We start from the raw sequence: 22,298 nt of genomic DNA, 5'->3' as shown, positions 1-22,298 counted from the left end.
ATTGTGTAGAAAGCTTTTTCCAAATCCCCTTTATTACTGAAGTTATTGTTGCCAGCAGGAATAAGATTAAAGGTGCTTAAGTCTGTAGAGTTGTTTCTAATTTGTACGTGTCATTTCAGTGGCATTTTAACAGAACTCTGTCTCTCTTCCCTCCCTGCTCCCCTGTGGTACTGTGCTCGAGTTAGGGCTGAGAAGCCAAGCTATTGGAAGAAATTTCATTTTGTTCCCTAATTATTATGCTGGCACTCAGGAGATAATTTTTCCCTTCATGCACTGCCAATTAATATGCAAATGAGCTGATAAATATTTATACCGTGATTTAAATTATGCAGGGAGCGCTTTCAGTGTACTCTGCAAATGAATTGTTCATGGACTTCAAAGTGCTGGCTGCTGTGCTAACGAGGGGAGATTTGCATAAGGCCCTAATCAGGCGCATACTGATTAAGCTTCATTATGGAAACTGCCAGCTGCAATCTTTGTTTCTATTTTATTACAAAAAGGGGAACTTTTCACGCTTCAGTCGCCTTGACAATGTCAGACACAGCTAGTAGGAGAGACTAAAACTCCACAGAGCAACTGAAGTTTCCCTGTTCAGTTGAAGATTGCTATGGTGTAACTGAAGTTGTATTTCTTCCCCCACCTCCCCACTCCCTTTCTTGTGCTGTTGAGAGCAGTAGTGTAGATTTGATAGAAATTGCCATTCTCCCTTTCCTTGGACTGTCTGAACCTGTAGAGGATACCACAGCAATGCTGGACTGCAGTGACTACGTTCTAGGTGGGTACCAGCTCAGCTCTTTCTTATAAGCGTTTAATATGGAAATAGAGGGTGTGAAGTTGACTATGCATAGAGGCTTAATCACATATGCAGAGACTAGAGAAGGTGCTTGCAAGGCTGAAGCTCACCAGTGAATCGGCAGCAAGTAGCTGCATGATATGTATATATTGTATGTATCTATACCAGGGAAATAAATGTGTTGTATTTTTTTCCACTTTCCCTCGATCCAGGAGAATTCTTTTCCTCTGCACTGAAGAAATTAGCTGTTAAGCTTGGGCTTGGATGATATTAATACAGACCTTTTTGCTTTTTGGATTTCAATCTGAGAAGCATTTAGCCTTTAACAGACATTGAGACTTAAGACTTGACTTGCATATCTGTGTATCTTAAATTTCAGAGCATTAAAATAAGAAAGGGGGGTCTCAGTCTCCAAGAATTTACTAGCTGCACTGAGGCATTCCCAACAGAATGTATGTTGTATCTGTGTGTTTTTAATGTAATAGCAGGGTTCTTCAAGCGTAAGAGAAAATAAGGTGGAGTCCACAGTGGTTGCCATTGATACCGTTGCAAGCTGTGCCTAAGGTTACTAGGATAATGTATTTCCTGAGCTGAGATTCCATCAGGACTACAGAACAGGCATGCCATAATTTCTTCTAAATGTATTTTTAAGTTATTTTCAAAAAAACAATCATCCTAGTTTTGCAATAGAGCCTTAAAAACAAAATATTTCCCTGAAGTTCACTGTACTGATTTTTTTTAATTGCATTATATATGCTCATAAAGAGTACATTTTTGGATGGTAAATTTTAAAGCAGACACCTGAATATTTGTTTCTGAACATTAAATGGTTTTCTGAAAATGAATTTCTCCTCTAAACCTTCAGTTGAGTTCTCGGTGTGTATTCACTCACATAGAACTTTGTTTTATTTCCATGTGCATCAGTGAAACGTTTTTGCTGGCTGTGATGGAGTATTAGCCAGTTTCACTCTAATAGATGAAAGGGCATAGTGAATGAAATTCTGTGTCAGGATCTTGTTTTGCTAGGCATATACAGTTCCTAATACTCCTCGTTGGTCCGGTGTCTGCTTCTTTCTTCCGAATGCCTTCTGAAATGTTACTGGGGGTCTGCGAAAGCGTGGCTCAGCGCTGCTAGCAGAGCAGCAGTACTGACTGGATTCACTCCTGAGAGTTTGATTTCAATCATGCACCTGCTGCTTTCGATCCTTCCTTCTGTGGAGTTTACTTTGAGATGATGTTGGCTAAGTTGTAGCCCAGGGCCTTTATTTGAAAACCAAGAAAGGTCTAAAGGAAGAAGAAAAGGTGAGGGTATTATGATTTCTTCTATATTTATATGTATATATATAAATATATATTTAATATATATATACACACACATATACATATGTAAAATTAGCCCACTTCATTTTTTTATTCTTTCAGCTTTAAAGCAAATAACCTTTGTTGTTGATGTAATGAATCTGTAGGTTTAGTATCCTGCAGAAATATGTCTGTTCTGCTGGTGGCAGTTCTGTGCTTCAGATGTATGCCGTACCATTTGCAATGGAAATAGCGGCATTGTTCTTGATGCTTTACATGCAGAAGGCCCACAGACTGAACAAGTAGCAGTCAGCTGGTGGAATAATGGATGCTATCCTTCGTTTGAACATGAGCAGTACTAGAAAGATGTTTCTTCATCCAACTTGCTGCTTTTTCACAATAACAGCTTTTGAGGTCTTTGTCAGGGATAAATCCTTACAATAAATTATTTGCCATTTATACAGACTTTCGCTACTTGAGTAAACTTTATTTGTATGTCTAGTACTAGCAAACACTGGAACCCTTTAAGGATTTATTTTACACTATAGTCTAGCAGAAAAACATGCCTTGTCTTGTGGAAAGGGGCCTGCCTTCGTCCCGAACCAACCTTCTTGTCATGCAGGAAGGTGTGTTGTGTGTGCACTGACTCTTCCCTCTGCGCGAGGATGCTGAGCTTGGCTTCCTGCTCACGGGACAAACCTGTCCCCTTCCAGGTGTTGTTGGTTGATGCTACCATGGGTATCCTGCCTGGTGGCCCTATTGCTTTGGTTTCTGCTACAAAGTAGTAGCATAGGGTGCCATATGCTTTTTTTTTTCCAAGAGCTTTACAAAGGTGTTCAGTGAGCAGATCCTATGTTGTTGAAAGGTGATCCCCCAGCCTGTGCTCTTCCCCTTTGTGATCAGTATTATCATGAGCTCAGGCTCTCCTGCTGTGGGCTTAAAAAGAGATCTTATATCCAACAGCCCCATAAGTTAGCCTACTTTCCACAGCAGGGTATATTGGGCTTCTAAGCTCATGTTCCTGCTTTATGGGCACTCTTCATGTTTGTGTCCAAAGAGAAGTGTCCTGTTCGAGTGTTCTCTGAATCCAAAAACATTTCAGTAGCCACCTGTGTGTCAGGGAACAAATTAATGCTATCAAATGAACGTCACCTAATCATTTAAAGTAAGTGTGCTGTTACCACAATAAGCTAAATTTAAGGTACACATAGCTACTAAATAAAAACCATAACGTTTCTTTTACACTCAGATCCATCAGCAGGGAGTGGCACATCAGAGAACCACAGAATGGTTTGGGTTGGAAGGTACCTTAAAAACCACCCAGTTCCAACCTCCTGCCATGGGCAGGGACACCTCCCACCAGATGAGGTTGCCCAAAGCCCCATCCAAGCTGTCAACCAACATGATAAAAGCTTATTTCCTGTGTAGTCAGTGGAACTGTATTCTCTGCTTCTGGAGTATGTATGATGCTATCCAAATGTGTAAAATGACAATGCAAGGAGCTAGGAAGCAGCAGGTTCTGTACCTGCAGCCTTAGCAGAGCTCTGTTCTAGGCTGTGAACTCTTACTTTGGATGTGCTATTCAGAGGTTGTGAAAATCAGGGCAAAACTTCAGCCTTTTGCTGAAACATGGGCCAGGAGTTTTCAGCTGGAACAGTTCTCCTCACTTGCTCCCTGTTCCAAAAGGCAGTTTAATGCCTTTGACTTTGTACTAAGAGTAACATTTATAAAGGAGCATGTCTGAGGCCAGTTGAGGTATCAAGTAAACGCACAGCTGACATTTAAAAGATGTGATCCATAGCCATAGGAACTCGTGAAGAAGAGCTGAGACTCTGGAGAGGCTGAAGTAACTTGGGGCAAGTTCCTGTTCGTTACGATCCTCTGGGTTTTCTAGGCCCCACTTGGTTCCCCTGCAGCAGTTGTTTACATGGAAAATTACATTCGTTTTAAAAATACTTACATTTTAAGTTGTATTTCCTAACTGCTTATTGGAGTCTTTCAAATGTAACATCTTCTACCTTTTTCTCTCTTATATGCTGCATTTCTAACCAGTTCCCCCATCTAGTTACCCAGTATGCCCAGGCAAGCTTCAATGTGATTCCCGTTTTCATTCAGACACTGCCTGAGTGTTTTCTGTTTGGTTCATACGTGTGTTCCTCCACTGTCCTTGCCCCTGGTTCTGGTATCCTGAGGAGGGCACTGGTTTCCTCTGGGCAGCAGCAGGTGGCATGGTAGCATGTGGCAATAGTCTGGCTTCTCATCTCCAACTCTCCTAGACTGCCGAGCAATGAAGAGTCTGGGCTTTCTTGGAAATACCTGGGGAAAGATACAGGAGTTTATGCTGTTACTGTATTCCTCTTCAGCCCACTGGTATTTTGGAAATCACTGCTTTGATGAAAGAGGTAACCTTTTTAAGCACCTAGCAAGAGAAATCCTGAGGTTAAAGACTTCATTTTGAGGCAATTTGATCTCGTACTTAATGGGGTTACGGGAATGGAAGAATGTGCTTAAGGATTTGCTTATGCTTCATTTCATGAGCTAGTCTGTCTTGAGATTCTTTTTATAGATTTGGTTTGCAATAATGTGACACACTACGGTTGGTAGCTAGGAGGGAGGGGGTAATAAGCTGTAGAGCTGATGCTGTACACAGAACATCTGTATGGATTCCAATGTATGGAAACTGTAGTGTCTGTCTGCCATCTGGAGAGGCCCTCTTGGTTGCACTGTACCCGGCTGACAAGCTTTCAGGTCCAGAGCAGACTTTTCAATAGGTTCGTCTAGAGGGAGAAGGAAGAGAAAAAATTCATATTTGTAAGGTTTTTGCATGAATATGTATAGGGAATCTCAAATAATATTGGTGACATTCCTGTAAAAATAAAAATGAAGAATTACGTAAATGGTATCTATGGTATCTGATTATAATGACTGAATTTTCTTTTTCTTGTGGAGAGTTTAAGGAGAATGTAGACCTTGGTGGTGAGACCTAGTGTTTTTGAATCTGTTCATAGTTTTCTTCCTTTTAATTATTTTTCCTTCTTGCTTTTCAGTTCCACTGAACTTAAAATTCTACCTATCCTTGGCTTCCAACATGCTGTCTTCTATTCCTTCAATTCCATGCTTTTGCATATGTGAACAATGACACAAAATGTTGAAACAGTATTTATTTGGAAGTTGAAGTATTGTGTTCTGCTTCTGTTCGTTTCTTATTATAAAATAAGCTGAATTAAGGGAAACTACCTACCAAATCCCAGATGTTCTGTATGTCTACTGGACAAGGAAGCATGGATAGGTTTGTGTGTTTTTTTTTCTCCTATTCATCTTTGTTTCTGTTTCAATGCAGACTCAAGAATGAACAATCCGTCAGAAACCAGTAAACCATCGATGGAGAGTGGAGATGGGAACACAGGTAAGAAACGTTAAATTGGTGCACAGATATTTTCTGATGAAATTAAATGGATGTGAAATGGAAAGCAAAATTTCATTGCCAGTTTATAGGAAAAACAACATATACCCACCACAGAAAAATCCCACACCTACTGTTTTTAGAGAGTTGAGAATGCTGCTTGTCTCGATGCTGAAAACAAATCATTAGTCCTGCTGCGTGCAGGGCACTACTCACAGGGTATCAATATGCATATACTATCCCCCCTTCCTTCTTCCTCTTATTTATAATGCTTCTGATATTACGGAAAGTCTTCTGGCACTGTTCTCCATAGGTCATCCTATCCTTTCCTGTCAGAATGTATCTTTGGCACCTCTAACCTCCATTTATTTTGGGGTTGAAATTTTCCCTGGCAGATGTGGACTGTCGGCTAATCTTATTTCCATTTTTTGACTTTATTCAAGTGACAGCAGTTCTCAGGAACAAGGCAAAGGGAGAAGGCATAACTTCTCAACGTTAAAAAGCTGTTAGTGGTCTTCTCTGTAATGTTGTCATGTGTTAGAACAGAACCTTGAAATTTGGCTGGGACAGAGTAGCTTTTGTATCGGGGCTATTGTACCTTCTGGCACATCACTACGATGTGGCCAATTTGTAAGCCATGAAGAGGTTTAAGTCACCATAACTCAGTCATGCTATCTCATGCCTTAATTCCTTTCTGCAGGTAATTTAAGGTTCATTTTAGAAATGAGAAATGACAATTCTGAATGGACAGTAAATAGTTCTATCAAACTCAAAATCTTCTCTGAGCTCAGGGGAGCATTTGGGGAGAGAAATCGTAATGGGAAGGAACCTGTTCTTGAATTGAGAGAAGTTTAGTTACCTTATGTGAGGATAATTATTTTCCTCCTTTTTGCTCAATAATAAGTTTTATTTTAAACTCTGAAGATGTGCTGAAATTAGCAATTTACTCTATGCTGGTGTTTCCTCATTCTTTGTACGAGATTTTAATGCAGCTAACAGTGACCGAATGTTCCTGATACTGCTCTGAGAGGCTGGATGTTTTCTGTCATGGGTGGGGTCAGTCAAGGGGAACTCAGCTCACTTACCAATGAATTTTTTTATTGGCATCTCCATTTTTATACTTGCAGTTGTATTTGTAATAGGGGAAGCATCAAACCTTTTTATGTACAAAACCAGTGTATCGTCTATTTAATACTCTTTTTAGCATGATTTATAACATTATTTAAAAAATGTACAGGCTAGAAATATTTCACAGTCATAGCATTAAGAGAATAATGGTCTTAAATATCCCTCTTCATTGAACAGTTGTATCTGACGGATTTGTATAAACCTCTGAGAAAACTCAGACTTGATGCTCTGTCCAACCTCAGTTCCCTGTGTATGCTTTCTCAAGAGTTTAGGTATAAGTGCAGCTTTAACCAGCATTTCTGCCTCAACTGAGCTGTTAAAGAGGAGGACTTGGTTTTATTCGGAGGTGGTCCATTATTACAGAAGTGTTCTACCTGCTTTAAGCAGAACCCCGGCTCTGCTGCCCTTAGCTCATACTTACCAGTGTAAGGATGGCGGTCGTGGTATAAAGAAAGGTTGAATTGTAAAGCTGCATATAGATGTTGCCATTACAAAAGGGATTACAATGTAATTTTCATATTATAGTACTAGGGTAACTTTGGTAATAAAGTTTGACTCTTACTGGTGTTCGGACCTTTTGCAAACATTGCTGCTGTAACTTAAATGTTCCAGTCATTCATTTCATGTATTTTGTGACTTTTACTGATCTATTTTTCTAAAGTTATCCAGACTACAACAATATTGGAATTTTGAGGGCCCTTTGTTCTGCGGTCATTTTGTTTTCAAGCACAGTGCTCGTAAACCACTGGAGGTAGTTACTAATAACTTTTGTGACGTTTTCTGGGGTCTCCAGCATCAGTTGTGTTAGTCAACTGACAGACGTTAAACCCTTGAAGCAATACTCATGGAAAGTAATTTTAGGCTTCTGATCAGGGTTTTTTGATTTTGGTTCTGGGCTCTGTGCATACTTACTGAGAAGTCAAGTCAGATCGTGAGGAATGGGGAGTGCCATTGATTGTCTGGGGAGCGTAGGCTCTGAAGTCCCATGCACGAAGATTATTTTTATGGATTATGGACTCAGAGTTCTGATTCTTGTGACTTTTCAGTAATTGTTTCCTGGTGACACTTGTAAATCACTTGAGTCTGTGTAAGCACTGCTCGTCTATCTTTCGATCCTCAGTGGCTGTTTGTTTGGGTGATTCCTGCTTTCAGTGTAATGAGCTGATGGGACTTGAAAAATTTAAGAGAAAATACTATTTGGTATGGAATCTAGCAGAGAAAGTGTTTTCAGGAAAAACAAATTACTTTTGGTAAAGATGACAACATCAGAAGTTCTCAGTTGATAATTAAATTTCATTGAACTTAACAAATGAGGCTTTTGTACTTCTAACACTCTTCAGAAAACACAGTGAAGTTTGCTGGAATTAGTCACAGTAGAATGCCTGAAACAGATTTTATCTTTATGTGCGTGTTAATTTGACTTCTCTTGTAAGCATCTGAAAAAATAACCCATATTTCAGATGAATTAAAAACAACAAAGTCTCAATGAGTGCAAGAGTTGTTGGACAGCTGTTTTCACAAGAACATGAATTCACAAACTGTTCTTCAGAACTGCAGAACTCTTTTCCAACCTTGAGCATGGGCTGGATAGGCCATCTAGTATCTATTGGGGGGAAAAAAAGGACAGAGAAACTAAGACTTTGTCATAAAGAAAACTGGTAGCCTTTTTTGATTTCTTTTCGTAGTAAAATTTTCCAGAACAATTCAACCTTGTTTTTTCTTGTTTAATGCATATTCTTTTTAAAATGCTGTGTGAATGCAATAGTATGAAAGCCAGAGTTATGTCTCTGAAAACTGTAGCCTTGGGGCATGCATTGACATAGCAGCGAAATAATAAAATTTAAGTGTAGTATTTGAAAGGTTTCTAAGTATTCTTGTTTGCATTGCCTCATTTCCTGAAATTGAGTTTCCAGTTTCCAGAAGAAGAAAGTCTATGAGAGAGGGACTGTGAAATATTCTTGAACTGCTAGCATGCTGTGTGTATATCACTACTGAACTTTTTATTAGTAATGTGGATAAGGAATCAACAATTTCTGGGTACTGGGGATCTGTCTTGCTCACAGTATGGATGGGGAAATGTAATGCCAGTGCTGGAAGATGTCTCCCAGAGTGCAGTGCAGATAGATACCCACTCAAGTTAGTTTGGAAATCTTCCTTCTCCCTGTTTGTCGTCCCCTCATAAGACCTTTCTTGCACCTTATTCCACATCTCCCCAGACTTGTAGTCCTTCTCTCCTCTTGCTTTCTTGGGCAGTTTGTGAGGTCGGGCTAAATTCTGATGATTGTGGTCTTAGGATTTTGAAAGCATGTTTTTCTCCTGGTTGCTGATGCAGTGCTTCCTTCCTGCTCTGAGTCCTGTGTTTATCCTCTGGAGGTATGGTTCTAAGATAGTACAAACTAATCCAAGCTCAGGCTGCCCCAGTAGTTCATGTTCTGTTCCTCTCCCTGGAGTGGCACTGAGTGAGATGGTTCAAAGATATGATTCATCTGAAAATTAATTGCATTTGCTATATTAGTTTTCATCCAAATCAGCTCCCTGAAGTAGCTGACCTCATGGCTGAATTTATTCCAGAATATAAAGATGCTTAAGTTGCATTGGACTTGGGCTATAAGGGTGAAATTTCATTCTAGCGCTTGATGCAACCCAGCAACTTTCTGAGACGGGGGAGGCTTGTTTCCCTGCTGCCATCTCTCTGGCCTCCCTTCGTTTGCGTCATCTGTTGCTTATCGGGACCTAAGCTAAGATAGTTTTCTGCCAGTTCAGTGAGATATGAATTAACTTGTCCAAAAGAGAAAAGGAACAATTCACCTGAATAGTTTTCTACTCAGTTAACAATGTGAATTACTGTGCCCATGAAGGGGTAGGACAGGGACAATGTATCTGGAAACAAGGAGAGGGGAGATAAGAGACTGAGATTTTCTACTCCCACTTTTTTTTTTGGTGTTGATGAGCTGTTAGATCAGCTCTGGCAGTTATATGAGAGCTAGGAAGGAGATGGAAAAGATGTAAATACTTGTATTATAATCACAGTACTTGTGATTGCATCTGCCATGTTTTTATTTTATTTTTTTTTACATTTAACTCATCTTGAGTAAAGTGGCACTCTGGTCTTTCCATGTCCTTGCACTATGTTGGCCTTCCCATTCTGACAGCTTCATTTTCCAGTCTCCTTATCAGATTTCTTGGATTTCACAGGCATGTTGTCACATCCTTAGGAGCACCTTAAGAGCAAAGCCTCTCATATCCTGGACTCAAAGTTCATTTTCCTGCTGTTCTTCAAAAGATGTAAGCATCCGGTGATAAATGCAGGCAACCTTGGTAGCGTTCCTTCCAAAACTAAGGCTGCAACCAAAGGGGAAAGGGACACTCTACTTCCAGATATGAAAGAAAGCTTAGGGTGCAAGTAGATGAGAGCATGAACAGGTGGGGTTTAGTGTGTGGTTTTTTTTTTTTTTTTTTTTTGCTTGGAGTTGGGATTTGGGAGGTGTGGGGAGAAGGACTTATAGTACTTCAAGGACTGACTTAAAGAAAACGTTAATTTCTCTCAGTACTTGTCTAAACTGCTTTTTGGGACCAATGAATATTTTAAGGCTCAGCCTTTTAACTTGCTTTGTTCAAAACTGTCAACCCTATGGGGTTTGTTTCAAGTCTCCATATCGAGAATTAGCAGAAGCACCGACTTGGAGCATCTCTACGCACACGCATAGCAGTGTTTTTTTTCATATGATATCATGATTTGAAGCTCTTTCTGTAAGACAGTTAACTAGAACGACTTCACCTGTTTATTTAAGGTGAGGCTTCCAGCAAGTTTGCTCAGAAATGGGTAATTTTTTTCGAAACCTGCATGTTTCCATTTGGAATGAGGAACACCTGCCTTACACTGGATTTTCTTTATTTTTTTCCCCTGCTTTTGGTGATTCCTTAGTGGAGATTGAAAACTACTGATTCAAAGCATCTGCTTAAATTAGGAGGTTGTACATTGTTTTCCTTGAATTACAGTAGCTTTTCATCAGAGTTTAAATTTATTATGGACCTAGTCATTTTTCCACTTTTGCATTGAGAGAATTCTGCATTTTACTCCAAAGAGTGGAAATAAATGGGATTCTTGTAGCTCTGCCAACAATTCTTACCTATTTTTTTTTTTCAAAATACAACTGATTCATATTAATGATTAGTTCAGGCCAGTGATAGTCCTTCCATGCACTTTGAATTGGATTTATAAATTCACTAAGCAAAATCATTTGATGTAGTTAAAAGTTGCAGTATTTTTAACTCGTCTGTGGATTTTTGGCTGCAATAAATACAGAAGTCTATAAAACCTGGCCCAAAGCACAGAGTTAAAAAGAGTTCATCAATTCTTCCCTCACACCACCTCCACCAAAAAAATACATCAGATGGCCACCTTAGGTACACCTTACATGGGTGCTTGACTGTCTACATTATATCTGGATTCAATTGAACAGTGACCTCATCTTTGAAATTTTATTTCTGTAAGCTGTCTGTAGGTCAAAACTGCAGTATAAAATACTGGATAGTATATTTTTGTAATCAAGTTTTATGCCTCCTTGCTTTTTTGCAGATGTTTCTAAGGGATAGCAAACCCCTGTTGTTACTTAACAACTGTGACTCTTTTGCATAGTAGATAAGCTAGATTTTTGTAGAGGAAAAAATGTAGATGATGAAAGAATTCCAAAGTAGGAATTAGTTGAACACCTGTCCATAAGCAATGAACAAGATCTATTGTGAAGATATGAACATGCAAGTCTAAAGCTGTTTGTACTTCATTTCAGTCACTCGATTTTTAAGACTGCATCATCCGTTTTAGAAATTCCATACAGCCTGACAAACTTGCTCTTCCTTATTGTTGCTAGCCAAGGTGTAGGTAGTAATACCCAACATAAAGAACTGGTAGTCCCTAACACTGATTTTTATCAGCTCCCCACAGAACGATTCTTTGAAGTTTATAGTTGTATAGTTTATAGTATAGTTTATAGCTCTTCTCTTTGCAGAAGAAAATTCTGTGATAGTTTCTTGTGGGAAAGGTGCTCAGTTGTCTTCCTCACAACCAGGTTATCTGGTAATAGTTTGTGCGCATGTCTTCCAAGCTCTCTTGGAAGAAGACAACAAAAACGTAGGAAAATAATCAGTTTGTAGTTACATGCAAGTGGATGAGCAAAAGTAAGCACAGTCAGTTATGTCATGAGGGCTCTGCACAAATATTCATGAAAATGGGGAGACGTTTATCAAAAGAGTAAAACTTTGGCCCATAACTGCTATCTACATTGTACTTCTGTTTGCTTCAAGTGCTATTTTTCTGTCTTGAATGAAAGGTGACTATCTGTGAACCTTGTTCTTGACACTTTCTGAACTTAAAGATTGTATTCAGGTACTGAATAGAGAGTGTATGCTGAACTGAAACATTTCAACTGTATCAGCATGCAGTCATTTGATTCTCAAACCATGGTAAAGAATGATGGGGATAACAGTGTACAGGAGGTATGTAAGGTGATGGAATTTTCAAGTATGGAGCTGATTCAGTTCAGGTGAGGAAAGCTATATTATCAAAATGTGCAAGTGACAGCTTTTTCAGTTAAAAAACTTAAATTCTTGTTATTCTTTGGAATTTTTTTTTTTTTTTTTAAATTACACTTAAATATTTGTAAGTCTCAGTACTATCACATTCTCTTTCAGTAAAAGACATATCTGATAGTTCATAATCTCTCTCTTCCTCCAGGCACGCAAACAAATGGCCTGGACTTTCAAAAGCAGCCTGTGCCTGTCGGAGGAGCAATCTCTACAGCCCAGGCCCAGGCCTTCCTTGGGCACCTTCATCAGGTAAGAGAACACCCATTTCAAAGTCAGGGAGACTCAGGCAGGTACAAATGCAACTTCTATTGTGTTCTCTTTCTGTGAATAATGGGTAGTCATGTAAAGGAATATGTGGGCACATCACGTGCCTTAAGTAGCTTAGCTGGGGAAAAGTTTTGACTGTGGCACTCATTTCATTGCATTAGGCTGTAAACTGTGTCAGGGTGAAAGCTACTGAGGAGAACCAGAAAGCAGCTATCTGGGACTTGTAACTGCCTACATTTTTTTTTAATTGTTAATGGACATACTGAGTTGAAATGCAAGGTCAATTTTACCCTTTCTGCTAAAGGATTGCGTTATCCCAGCAGCTGCCAAGATTCTGAAACTGTCACTGCCTAGCGAGGGAAACAAAAATGGTGTTGAAGGGTAGTCAGCACTATGTTCCAACCTTCTGAGCTCTTACATGGTAACTAAAAACATGAAATGATGGTACTTACTAAGCATATATGATTCTGTGAGTTTTTTGATTTTTTTTAAAGAAAAAGTACCTCTGTATAGGACAATGTTGAGGCTTCTACTACCATCCCTCTGTTCTGCTACTACTGTGTTTAGGAAATCTAAGCTGATCTTCAGATGTAGGCTGAAGCAAAATGGGGCATTCTTATGTGAAGAAGAGCATAAGGGGTGTACTTGTAGTTTTTTAACCTGATCACACTTATATATATGAAAACAAATGCCCTAATTTCTTTCCCTTCTTTGACATCAAGTTTGAAGTTTAAAAATACTGCAGTTAATTGGCTGACCTTGAATGCTTGGGGTCTGGGGTTGCACTGTTGTTGTGGTATAATTGGGCTACTGAAGCTTTTATGTCCTCCTGAAAGAGCATACCCTGGCCTTGCATTTCGTGCCTATGGAAAAGCAGGAAAAATGTTGGAAACAAGCATGATTGGGCTGATGTTGGGAACTTGCTTTGCTTTCTATGTTGTCATTTGTGCATTGTCAGTATGTGTTTAACTTGGAGACTGATAGAGCTATTCTGAAGAGTTTTTGGGGGGCTTGTTGTTGGTTGATTTTTAGGCTTCGTTTTGTTGATACGGGGCAGTAATTTTATTTAGTGCGATGCTTTTTCTTGCTCAGGAAATGTATTTAGTTAAACAGTTGTAAGGATCTTTGTAACTTCATGTTTGGTGAAGTGATTAATTTTTTGAAACTCTAGTTTAAAGAAAAATCTCAACTATTTGTTTATGTACCTGTGGGCGTGTGGTACTCTACTTTAAAACTGGCTATCCTCTTTTAGTACAACTGCTCTTTATGGGATGTTATTCAGCCTTAACACATGCTGCTTTCCTCCAGACTAATACAAAATATTGGGATGTAGGCAACATTCAGGAGCAATTTAATTCCTAATTAGAAAATATCTGTGTGTGGAAGGGGTGTCCAGACTGCACTCAAAGAAATTTTCAAGAATATTCTGGTTGTACCTGAGTGAGGTACAACTTAGTCTTTTATGGTCTTTTATCATTATGTAATTGATTAAAAAAAATCTGTCTGTTCTTGGGACAATAGAATATTATTATTTAGATTATTCTCTGCTCTTAATTCATGCTAAAAGCTCAGATTACATTAACTGGAAACCGGTACTTTCCTTGTGGTGAGGAGGAGCTTTTCTGAGAGTGTTTGCTTACATATAGAACGTGCTTAGTAAGCCTAGTAGGACTTCATCCAGAGCAGTAGGAAATACTTCCAGAGTGACTCTTAAGGGTTGCTTGTTCAAATACTCAAGTTATTAATTTAACATACTTCAGTTTAAATTAAAACTCTCCTTCCTGTGCTTACAGATATGTTGATATATTTGTGGTGTACGTTATGTGTGGACATATCTTTATAGAGGCCAGAGTGATGCGTTTTGATTTGCTTTTATTTTTTTTGTTGTCTGGCTTTCCAATGAGGTGTGGTTTGCAAACGTGATTAGAGATGGACTTCACTACAGGCTGTTAATCTGACCTTTGAAAGTGTTGGTAATTACATAATTCCTTATTTGTAGCGGGAGTGGTGGTAGAAACAACGAGAGACTGATGAAAACAGTCTTAAGTAAATAAAAACTTAGCCTTTGTTATACAGAGAAACTCCTTCTTTTAGATAAAATGACAGTGTTTAAAAATCTGTTTCTGAAACATCAGATTCTTCTTGCTGGTAACACAAGATCTACTTTTGGATCTGTCTGTTAATCACAAACATTGAATTCAAGTTTTGAATATACCTAAATCAATACCACCTTTGTGAAGCGTTTCCAGTCCTCTGTTTTGAGACAGTCTTTTCAGCGGCCAAGGACTGCAAATACTTGATTGGGTTGATCTGTGGAAGAGTTTTATGCTGTGCGTTGTGTGCTATGCAGGTGGTTGCTCATCCGTCGTACTAGGAAGCGGGTGAATGCGGTGTGCATATTTGGGGTAAGACCCATTCTGAAATACTAGCAGGACGATGAGAAGAGCTTAGCACCCTTTTTCAACTGCGGATTTTCATAGAGTAAGCAGAACGGTTAGGCTGTCCACCCCCAAAATGCTCTGCTTCTACTCAATTTCACCTTAATATCTGGGTCCCTAGGCAGGAATATCTTCCACAAGAGGTAGACAAATAACACTGAGTCATACGGATATACGTCTAATTTTTTTCTGGTCTGGAGCTCATCCCCTATGCTTCAGTGATTCAAGTGTTAGAGGGGCAGGTGTTGCTCTCGGTGCAGTTTTTTGTGGGGTGGGTAGTTCCTTCTTACGCTGTTTTCTGTGGATTCAACATTACTTCACTTCCATTTTTGCACTGTGTTGTAGGTCCAGCTCGCTGGAACAAGTTTACAGGCTGCTGCTCAGTCCTTAAATGTACAGGTAAAGACTGCTTCCTTCTGCTGTTCGTCCTTCTCTCATTCTGCTTTCTAAACAACTTGTTGGTCCTGTCGGAGATACCTTTGCACCCCTGATATGTTACTCTGTTTTCTCATTTTGACCAGTTTTGCAAGTGATAGGTATAGGGGATAGCACTTTCACAACTCTAAATCGAGATTAGGGTTGTAAGGATTCAGAGACTGAAGTAGTTAGAACATCCAGCGGTCTTCATTTTGTTCTGATGTTCAGTCAGGTGTTGTAATGTATCGTGAAAACGGTACAACTCCAGGAGTATTTCATGTTCTTCCACTTCACTTCCTTTAAACATAGCAAGTATTACTTTGTAAACTGTCCCTATTGCTGGTAGCTGAATATAGGAATATAACGTGACATTAGCTGTGTAATATGGCTAGTGTAGATTGCTTGTGTAAACAACATACAGTAACTTCAAAATAAGTCAGAGTAATTGCTTAATAACGTATGTGAGACGACAAAGCTTTCAAACTTTTTATGATGCTGAACACTTCAGCGTATCGGTTAACATGCCACTTCTTCCCAGTACTATATTAAGGGGCAAGGGACATAGTTTTATTGAAAACCGGTTTCAGTATTGCTTGTTATTAAAGGATGTAGGTAGTGCATTACATGAAATGCAATAGAATGTGGACCCTCTTATACATAATAACAATTTGGAAAGAAGAGGAGGTATAGTGACCTTCCTTTCTGAGAGGAAGGAGGCAGAAAATTGCCTTGGTTGCCATGGTAAACTTCCATCCCTGAGAGAGATGTTGGCAAACAGGCTGTATCTCCAGTGCAGAATGTTTACAGTCCTGCGCTGTAATTATCGCTCAATGACTGGCAGAATTAATCAGAGCCTTTATGTTAATTAGCCTGCTCTGCAGTCCCCAAAACAGGTGGTGGAAAATATGCAAATCTATGCTGAATTTTAATGTTCTGCATAACCAGTTTTAATTATCATAAAACTCTCTCCCCCTCTTCATGCACTTGCATTTCCTCCCTCATGTCTTCACAATTTCTTCTGTTTAAAAAAAAAAAAAAACACACAACAAACCTTTCAAAATAAAGCAGCATTCAATTAAATGCTAAACCTTGATTATTTAGAAGCACTGTATGTCCTGTGCATTCTGCTGTAAGTGGATAAACCTGTGAGGATTTCTCAGACGAGTTCTCTGTAAGCCAAACAATATGATGACTTAGAGGTGCAGGATGCAAATACAGAAAATGGAAACACAATCTCCTTTCCCATGTTCCATTGTTGAGGATTTTAGGCAATGAATAATTTTAACAACCTTTTCTTTCTTTACGGTGCAAGGTAGTGTCAGCTTCAGTTGCATTGCATAAAATGAAATGAGATCTGAAAATAATGTCAGAGTCACAAAAGACCTGAGAGTCTTTTTGTTTTGTTCAAACTGCATTACCTACAGACATATTTGAGCAATCATAGCTGAGATGGTGGGCACGTAGAGCCATTGCTTAAACCCACTCTTAAAATAAACCCAAGGGCTTTTTGTATGCAGATGAAAGATTTTTATTGTGCAGTGTTGAGATAGCAGTGTTACACATTAACATCTGTTTTACACTATAAAGAGTTGTATTTTTCCTTCCTAGTCTAAATCTAATGAAGAATCTGGGGACTCTCAGCAGCCAAGCCAGCCTTCCCAGCAGCCTTCAGTGCAGGCGGCCATACCCCAAACCCAGCTCATGCTGGCCGGAGGACAGATCACCGGGGTAAGATTTACCCACGAGTACTGTAGTAAAGCCTCCTGTCCAGCAAATGATGGCACTATTGCTGTCCCCGTAGAACTGTCAGTGAAGGTTACTGTCGTTTCCTTTAACATAGGAAGAAGCTGGAGTGCAAGAGGGACTAGAAAATCTTTTCTTCTTAAAGAAAGCACACTTAAGTCATCTGTTTTTGTTGCAAGCTGTTTATATCCCCCAAAATAAAATAACATTCTGCAATAAAATGGATGTGTACAAATCAGGAAGTCACTGATGTCTTAAAGAGGAATTTTTATTTTATTGCAAGATTAAAATGAGGCTTGCAAGCATGAGAATAAGTCATACTGGATTACCTGAGTTAGGATAATGAACAGAAATGATGGAACAGCTGTCACTAATTTTCTCGTATCATACAAATTTCTCTTTGAGTAACTTATGATGGACTGTGCCTTAAACTTATTCAATCCTTCTGTTTCAATCTACCAATTTTGAGTTTTTAATTGCAAGGGTTTTGGAGGAATTATAGGATAGCTGTTTAATTGGTGCTTCTAAAGAGTTCTAAATGCTTTCAGTGACTTTAAAAACAACATCAACAACAAAAAACAGTAAGTTTTGTGAATGGGCTGGTTTGGTTAGAGAGCTTACTTCCATGTAATCAGCTTTGCAGCTTTAAGAGTTTACCTGTTAATAAGGAATTTAGGGCAGTTCTAGCAATGTACTTATAATTTGAAGTGTTAAGTTAGGTCATCTCTACAGCTGAATGAAATGATATCTTAATTTCATGTTCACTAGTTGAATCTTCTAGTAAGTTAGATTGCAAGGAACATCCTATGTAGTTTCTGTTTAGTTATATTTGAAAGTTTTAAAAGTGAGGCTGTTGTAATAGAGTATGTGGGCTTTAATAACTTCAAGTTTTTTTGAGAATGAGAAAAATGTTGTTTTTGTTCTATGAATGTCTGCAGTAGTGGAACATAGGACTCCAGGACTAGGCAGATATGGGCTGTAGTAAATATGGGCATCAAGATTCATTTACATGTAAAGGAGAGACTGCTGCCACCTGTTTCACAGAGATAATGCGTGTTTGGGAAACGAAAGGGATGTAAAGTTGCCAACTCTATTCTATTTAATAACAATGAAAAAAAAAGGCGGATGGGGAGACTTGGAGAGAAACAAATGGATCTCATGTTCTTTACTTATATCTTAGGGCATAATGGAAATGATGGAATATGGCAGGGATTCATGCTAATGTGAAGCAGCTGGGGTGTTATCAGTTTGTTCAGTAGCCATAGCCAGCATTCCTGCTTCTCATTCATCTGGCTAATCACTTGCTGTTCTGCTGGGTGTAAATTTCCTTTCAAGTCCTGGCATTACGGATTCTTTTCTTTTGCTTGCTACTTAATTACCTTTTTCCTGAACCTCCTGGTAGAGTTGTGGAGAAAACTTAGAAGTAAATTTAGCTTCAGTGGGTTCCAGTAAGTGCCAATGTTTCCGTTCCTGCAGTTTGGTTTATGTCAGTTCTGCGGTAGGTTGATTCATAGGGTGTGTTTGAGTAGGCAGCTGTCCTTATTTAAGGCCAAAGTCATTGGGTAGTTAATGGCTGAACTGTAGTAATAGTTCTAAAAATGTCTGGTTAATATAACTAGTAATGGGCTAGTTAATGACTCTGTAGCTAAAGTGGCTGTTCCCAATATTAATGGCTGTTTTCTAATTATTTATAGCTCACGTTGACGCCAGCCCAGCAACAGTTATTGCTACAACAGGCGCAGGCACAGTTGCTGGCAGCTGCAGTGCAGCATTCAGCCAGTCAGCAGCACAGCGCTGCTGGTGCCACCATCTCGGCCTCTGCTGCAACGCCGATGACGCAGATCCCTCTATCTCAGCCAATACAGATTGCACAGGTGAGCCTTGAGGCTTGAGAGGGTGGAAAATGAAGGAGTTTGACAAATTGCATCATTGAAGTAATATTTTTTATTCCTTATTCAATGGGTTTCCAGAATCCTTGAGGTACTCTTAGTCTTTCCTTGCTCATCCTTAGCAGTGAGGTTGATAGCTATAGCTGAGAATGTAAACCAGTTGCTTAGCAGTTCCACTGAGCTTCTGAATTAGTTCGAGAATCTGAGAAGGTGCGGTATTTTCAGTATTTTACTCCTTGTAGTTAGCTTGAAGGGGAGAAAAATGGATAGAGAAAGGCCTATAGAAATGCCACTTGTTGAGACTTAGATATGGGAAGAAATATCCACATACCATGAAAGATGCTTCTCAGGTCCAAACAATAAAATGACAACTGAAAAAAGGCAGCTTGACTCGACAGATGTGTGTGCTAACTTGGCTTGGAGCTTAATGCTCAGAGTTCAGTGACAAAGAATATTAGCATTCCTGTTTGTCTAGAGAAAATCTTGCCAGGATGAGTCGTGTCAGAATTTGTCTAGCTTTATGGCCTGCTGCTAAAGACCTGTCAATTCTTACCTCTGAAGAACTGCTTGCCAAGGAAATTCTACTTAGTAGGAGCAGCAAAGATCCTCCTGAATCTTCCAGTATTGGCTTAATTTAGTGTTGAGAATGAGGCACCGAGTCAACAATTAGCATCTGTAGTGTTGAAGCTACTTAGACTTCTGGACAAGAATAACCAAATGTAGAGCACAGGCATCATGAATACTATTTTCAGGTGATTGTGTTGCTAACGTTGGTGTCCATTTCTCCATAGAGTAAAGTTCTTGATATGTAATATTTCAGTATGATTAGTCCAGCTGTACAAAGTACGTTGGGTATGTAATCTCCAAGGTTACTGCTTCTTACCATTAGCAGCTTTTAAAGGCTTTCCAATGCTTTCTATTCAGACTGTTTTCATTTGCGTTCAATTGCGGTGAAGTGTCTAAGAAGTGAAGATGAGGACTGATTAAGAATGGAAATGTCACAGCTGTTTGTGAAGCCCATTGTGGAGCCTGGTTCTGTTACTGTTTTTTTCTTTATTAGCTGAAGCCAAGCTCTGTGGTGTTGGTCTAAAAGTTCTGACCTCTGGCAGTCCCTGCAGAGGCCAGTGTGATGCCATACCAGAAGCCCAAATTCAAAGGCCAATACTGACCTTTCCTCCTGAGACTCTTGGTGCACTGTCACACTTGACTCACGTGACCAAATGTGACTGCTTTTAGCAAAAGATCCCAATTGACTGTCATGATCTGGAGATGACTAAAGGATGTAACATTTAAGGAAACATAGTTACCAAGACCATCTCTTAATTTTGTTAAGCCACTGTATATAGCCATAAGACAGTCATTATTTCAACGAAAGAATAGAAAATGTCCACGTCAAGGAATTTGACAGCTAGTTTCTTGCATCTCTCTGTGCGTCTGTTCTCATCTACTGTTTTGCATCCTTTTGACCTAAACATAAGTGATCCATAGTCGTGTGCCTCTTATCCTCTGGGTGTACAACTTAAGGATAGTGAGGTCCGCTTTACTGAAATGCTGTGTTAAAATTCATATTAAATCTGTACCTTGAGCTTTCCGGCTTTACCTTTACCTGGCCAACATGGTCGATGCTTTTGGTGTCATTGTTGTTCATGTGTGAGATGTTGCTCTCCTGTTCTTCCTCTTCAGTGGGAGGCTATGAGAATGTGTGCACTTACGATGACTTATTTAGCATTGGGTTTTTCTCTAGAACTTGCAAAGCCTTCTGAGAAGGCTTTGTGTAGAGTTGAAATGATAAAGTGTATGCCATCAAGCAGGAGCAGGAGAAGTGAACATTGTCTATTTTGTGTGCTTGAATGAGGCTCTATGGAAAAATAGCATGTGATCATGTAGTTGCCACTATATAAAGTGTATTTGTAGTGCAAGTGGAACAAATTAACATTTCATTTGTTTTTATTGGGCTCCTAATTTCTTAAATTTATGATTTAACAATCTCTTTTAGGATAGGCTATTCTGTAAGCGTAGATTAGTTGATTTGTTTTAGCTTCCTCTTATGATAAAAATGCAGGGCATAACTTTTGCAGCTGCTGGACATAGTTTGCGATATGTTATGGAAAACTTCTACCATATAAGTTTGTAGTTGGATATCACTATGTTTTTTGACGTGTCTCAACACATTTTTATGAGCAGTGCTCCACATTGTGTTGCTATTGTAAACACATAGCTGATTATACAAATAGCTGAGTGTTTATTTTATTTGATGATTTTTGAATAATTGATTAACTGGCAGTTCTCTGCAGCAGGGGGATTACCATATTTATTTTAATTAACTAATTGCACAAGCATGACTTCTTTGATGTGCACTACAGTTAACGTAAGGTATCTGCTGCAGAAATCTGGTAAGATGTTAGTGCTGCTGCAGGGCTGATGCTAAACCATCACTAAACAGTTGTACCAAATTTTGGAGTTCTTTGTAAACTTGTTGTTTTCAGATCCATTGTCAGTGTTTATATGGTGTAAACCTCAAAATGGCAGAGATACTGAAATTTAGTGAAGCTCTAACTTGAAATAATGGCATCAAATTTAGAACTTCAGCTTGAATAAAGAAGTCCTCATATCAAGATATTCCACTTCTCTTGGTGGATTATCCTGCTGAGATAGGAGCTGAATTGCTTTGATCTTGCTAACTTCTTGGGAAGCACCAGAAGACATTTCCACAAGAGTCTGTCCATCTCTTTCTACATATTTGCAATAGTGTTATACAGTTTACAATTCAGAAAAGAAAGAACAGCCTAGGAAAACCATGTCAGGAGTTTGTGTGGTTGCTATTGCGAGATTTATTGTAGTGCAACAATTAACGAAATAATAAAACTTTCCCAAGGTAGAAATAAGGTTGGATTTCAAATGAATCTGAGGCACCAGTAGGGCTATTTGAGCGATTAGCCTTGGAGGTATCACTTCCATTCTACATTACATAATTATATTTCTGTATTTAAACAAGACTCAGCCAAGATACCATTTACCGAGACAGATGCAGAGAATACGATTGCTTATACCAGTTATCCTGAGGCCTTGATTTAAAAACAACTTTCTCATATTAAAGTATAAGAGTCTGATGGTAAGAGCTGCAATGTTTTAGCTGAGTACTGTGTTATGAATATTTTGGTCTTAAACAAAAAGCTCTCCTTCTCTTTGACCTTGGAAATACACTACTCTCTCCCCTGTCCTGTTATTTGTACTCTTGTACATAACTACTGTCTTCTGTGGTGGTTTTTCAAATCATGTGAGATCTATTGGGTCATCTGGGGACTTTACATTTTTTTTTTTTTTTTTAGTGTTGG

General features: G+C 39.0%; 1 protein-coding gene across 10 annotated transcripts in view; it reads left to right on the top strand.

Annotated features, from left to right (window-relative positions):
• Nucleotides 1-22,298, top strand: part of POU2F1 (POU class 2 homeobox 1) — a 117,132-nt gene that overhangs the window by 55,880 nt on the left and 38,954 nt on the right. For 3 of the 10 annotated variants that reach the window (XM_035315245.1, XM_035315244.1, XM_035315246.1), the window contains exons 2-6: nt 5,433-5,498; nt 12,358-12,458; nt 15,260-15,313; nt 16,940-17,059; nt 18,769-18,948. In XM_035315245.1, coding sequence (XP_035171136.1) covers nt 5,433-5,498; nt 12,358-12,458; nt 15,260-15,313; nt 16,940-17,059; nt 18,769-18,948 — 521 coding nt within the window. Of the gene's footprint in view, nt 1-562; nt 776-4,310; nt 4,316-5,432; nt 5,499-12,357; nt 12,459-15,259; nt 15,314-16,939; nt 17,060-18,768; nt 18,949-22,298 lie in introns of those variants that run through there. The other 7 variants (XM_035315253.1, XM_035315250.1, XM_035315255.1 and 4 more) reach the window with 5 other exon arrangements.

This window comes from Oxyura jamaicensis, chromosome 1, assembly GCF_011077185.1.
Source record: "Oxyura jamaicensis isolate SHBP4307 breed ruddy duck chromosome 1, BPBGC_Ojam_1.0, whole genome shotgun sequence".
In the NCBI taxonomy this organism is placed as follows: Eukaryota; Metazoa; Chordata; class Aves; order Anseriformes; family Anatidae; genus Oxyura; species Oxyura jamaicensis.
Note: the sequence above shows the minus strand (reverse complement) of the source record. Positions and strands in the feature narration are given on the sequence as shown.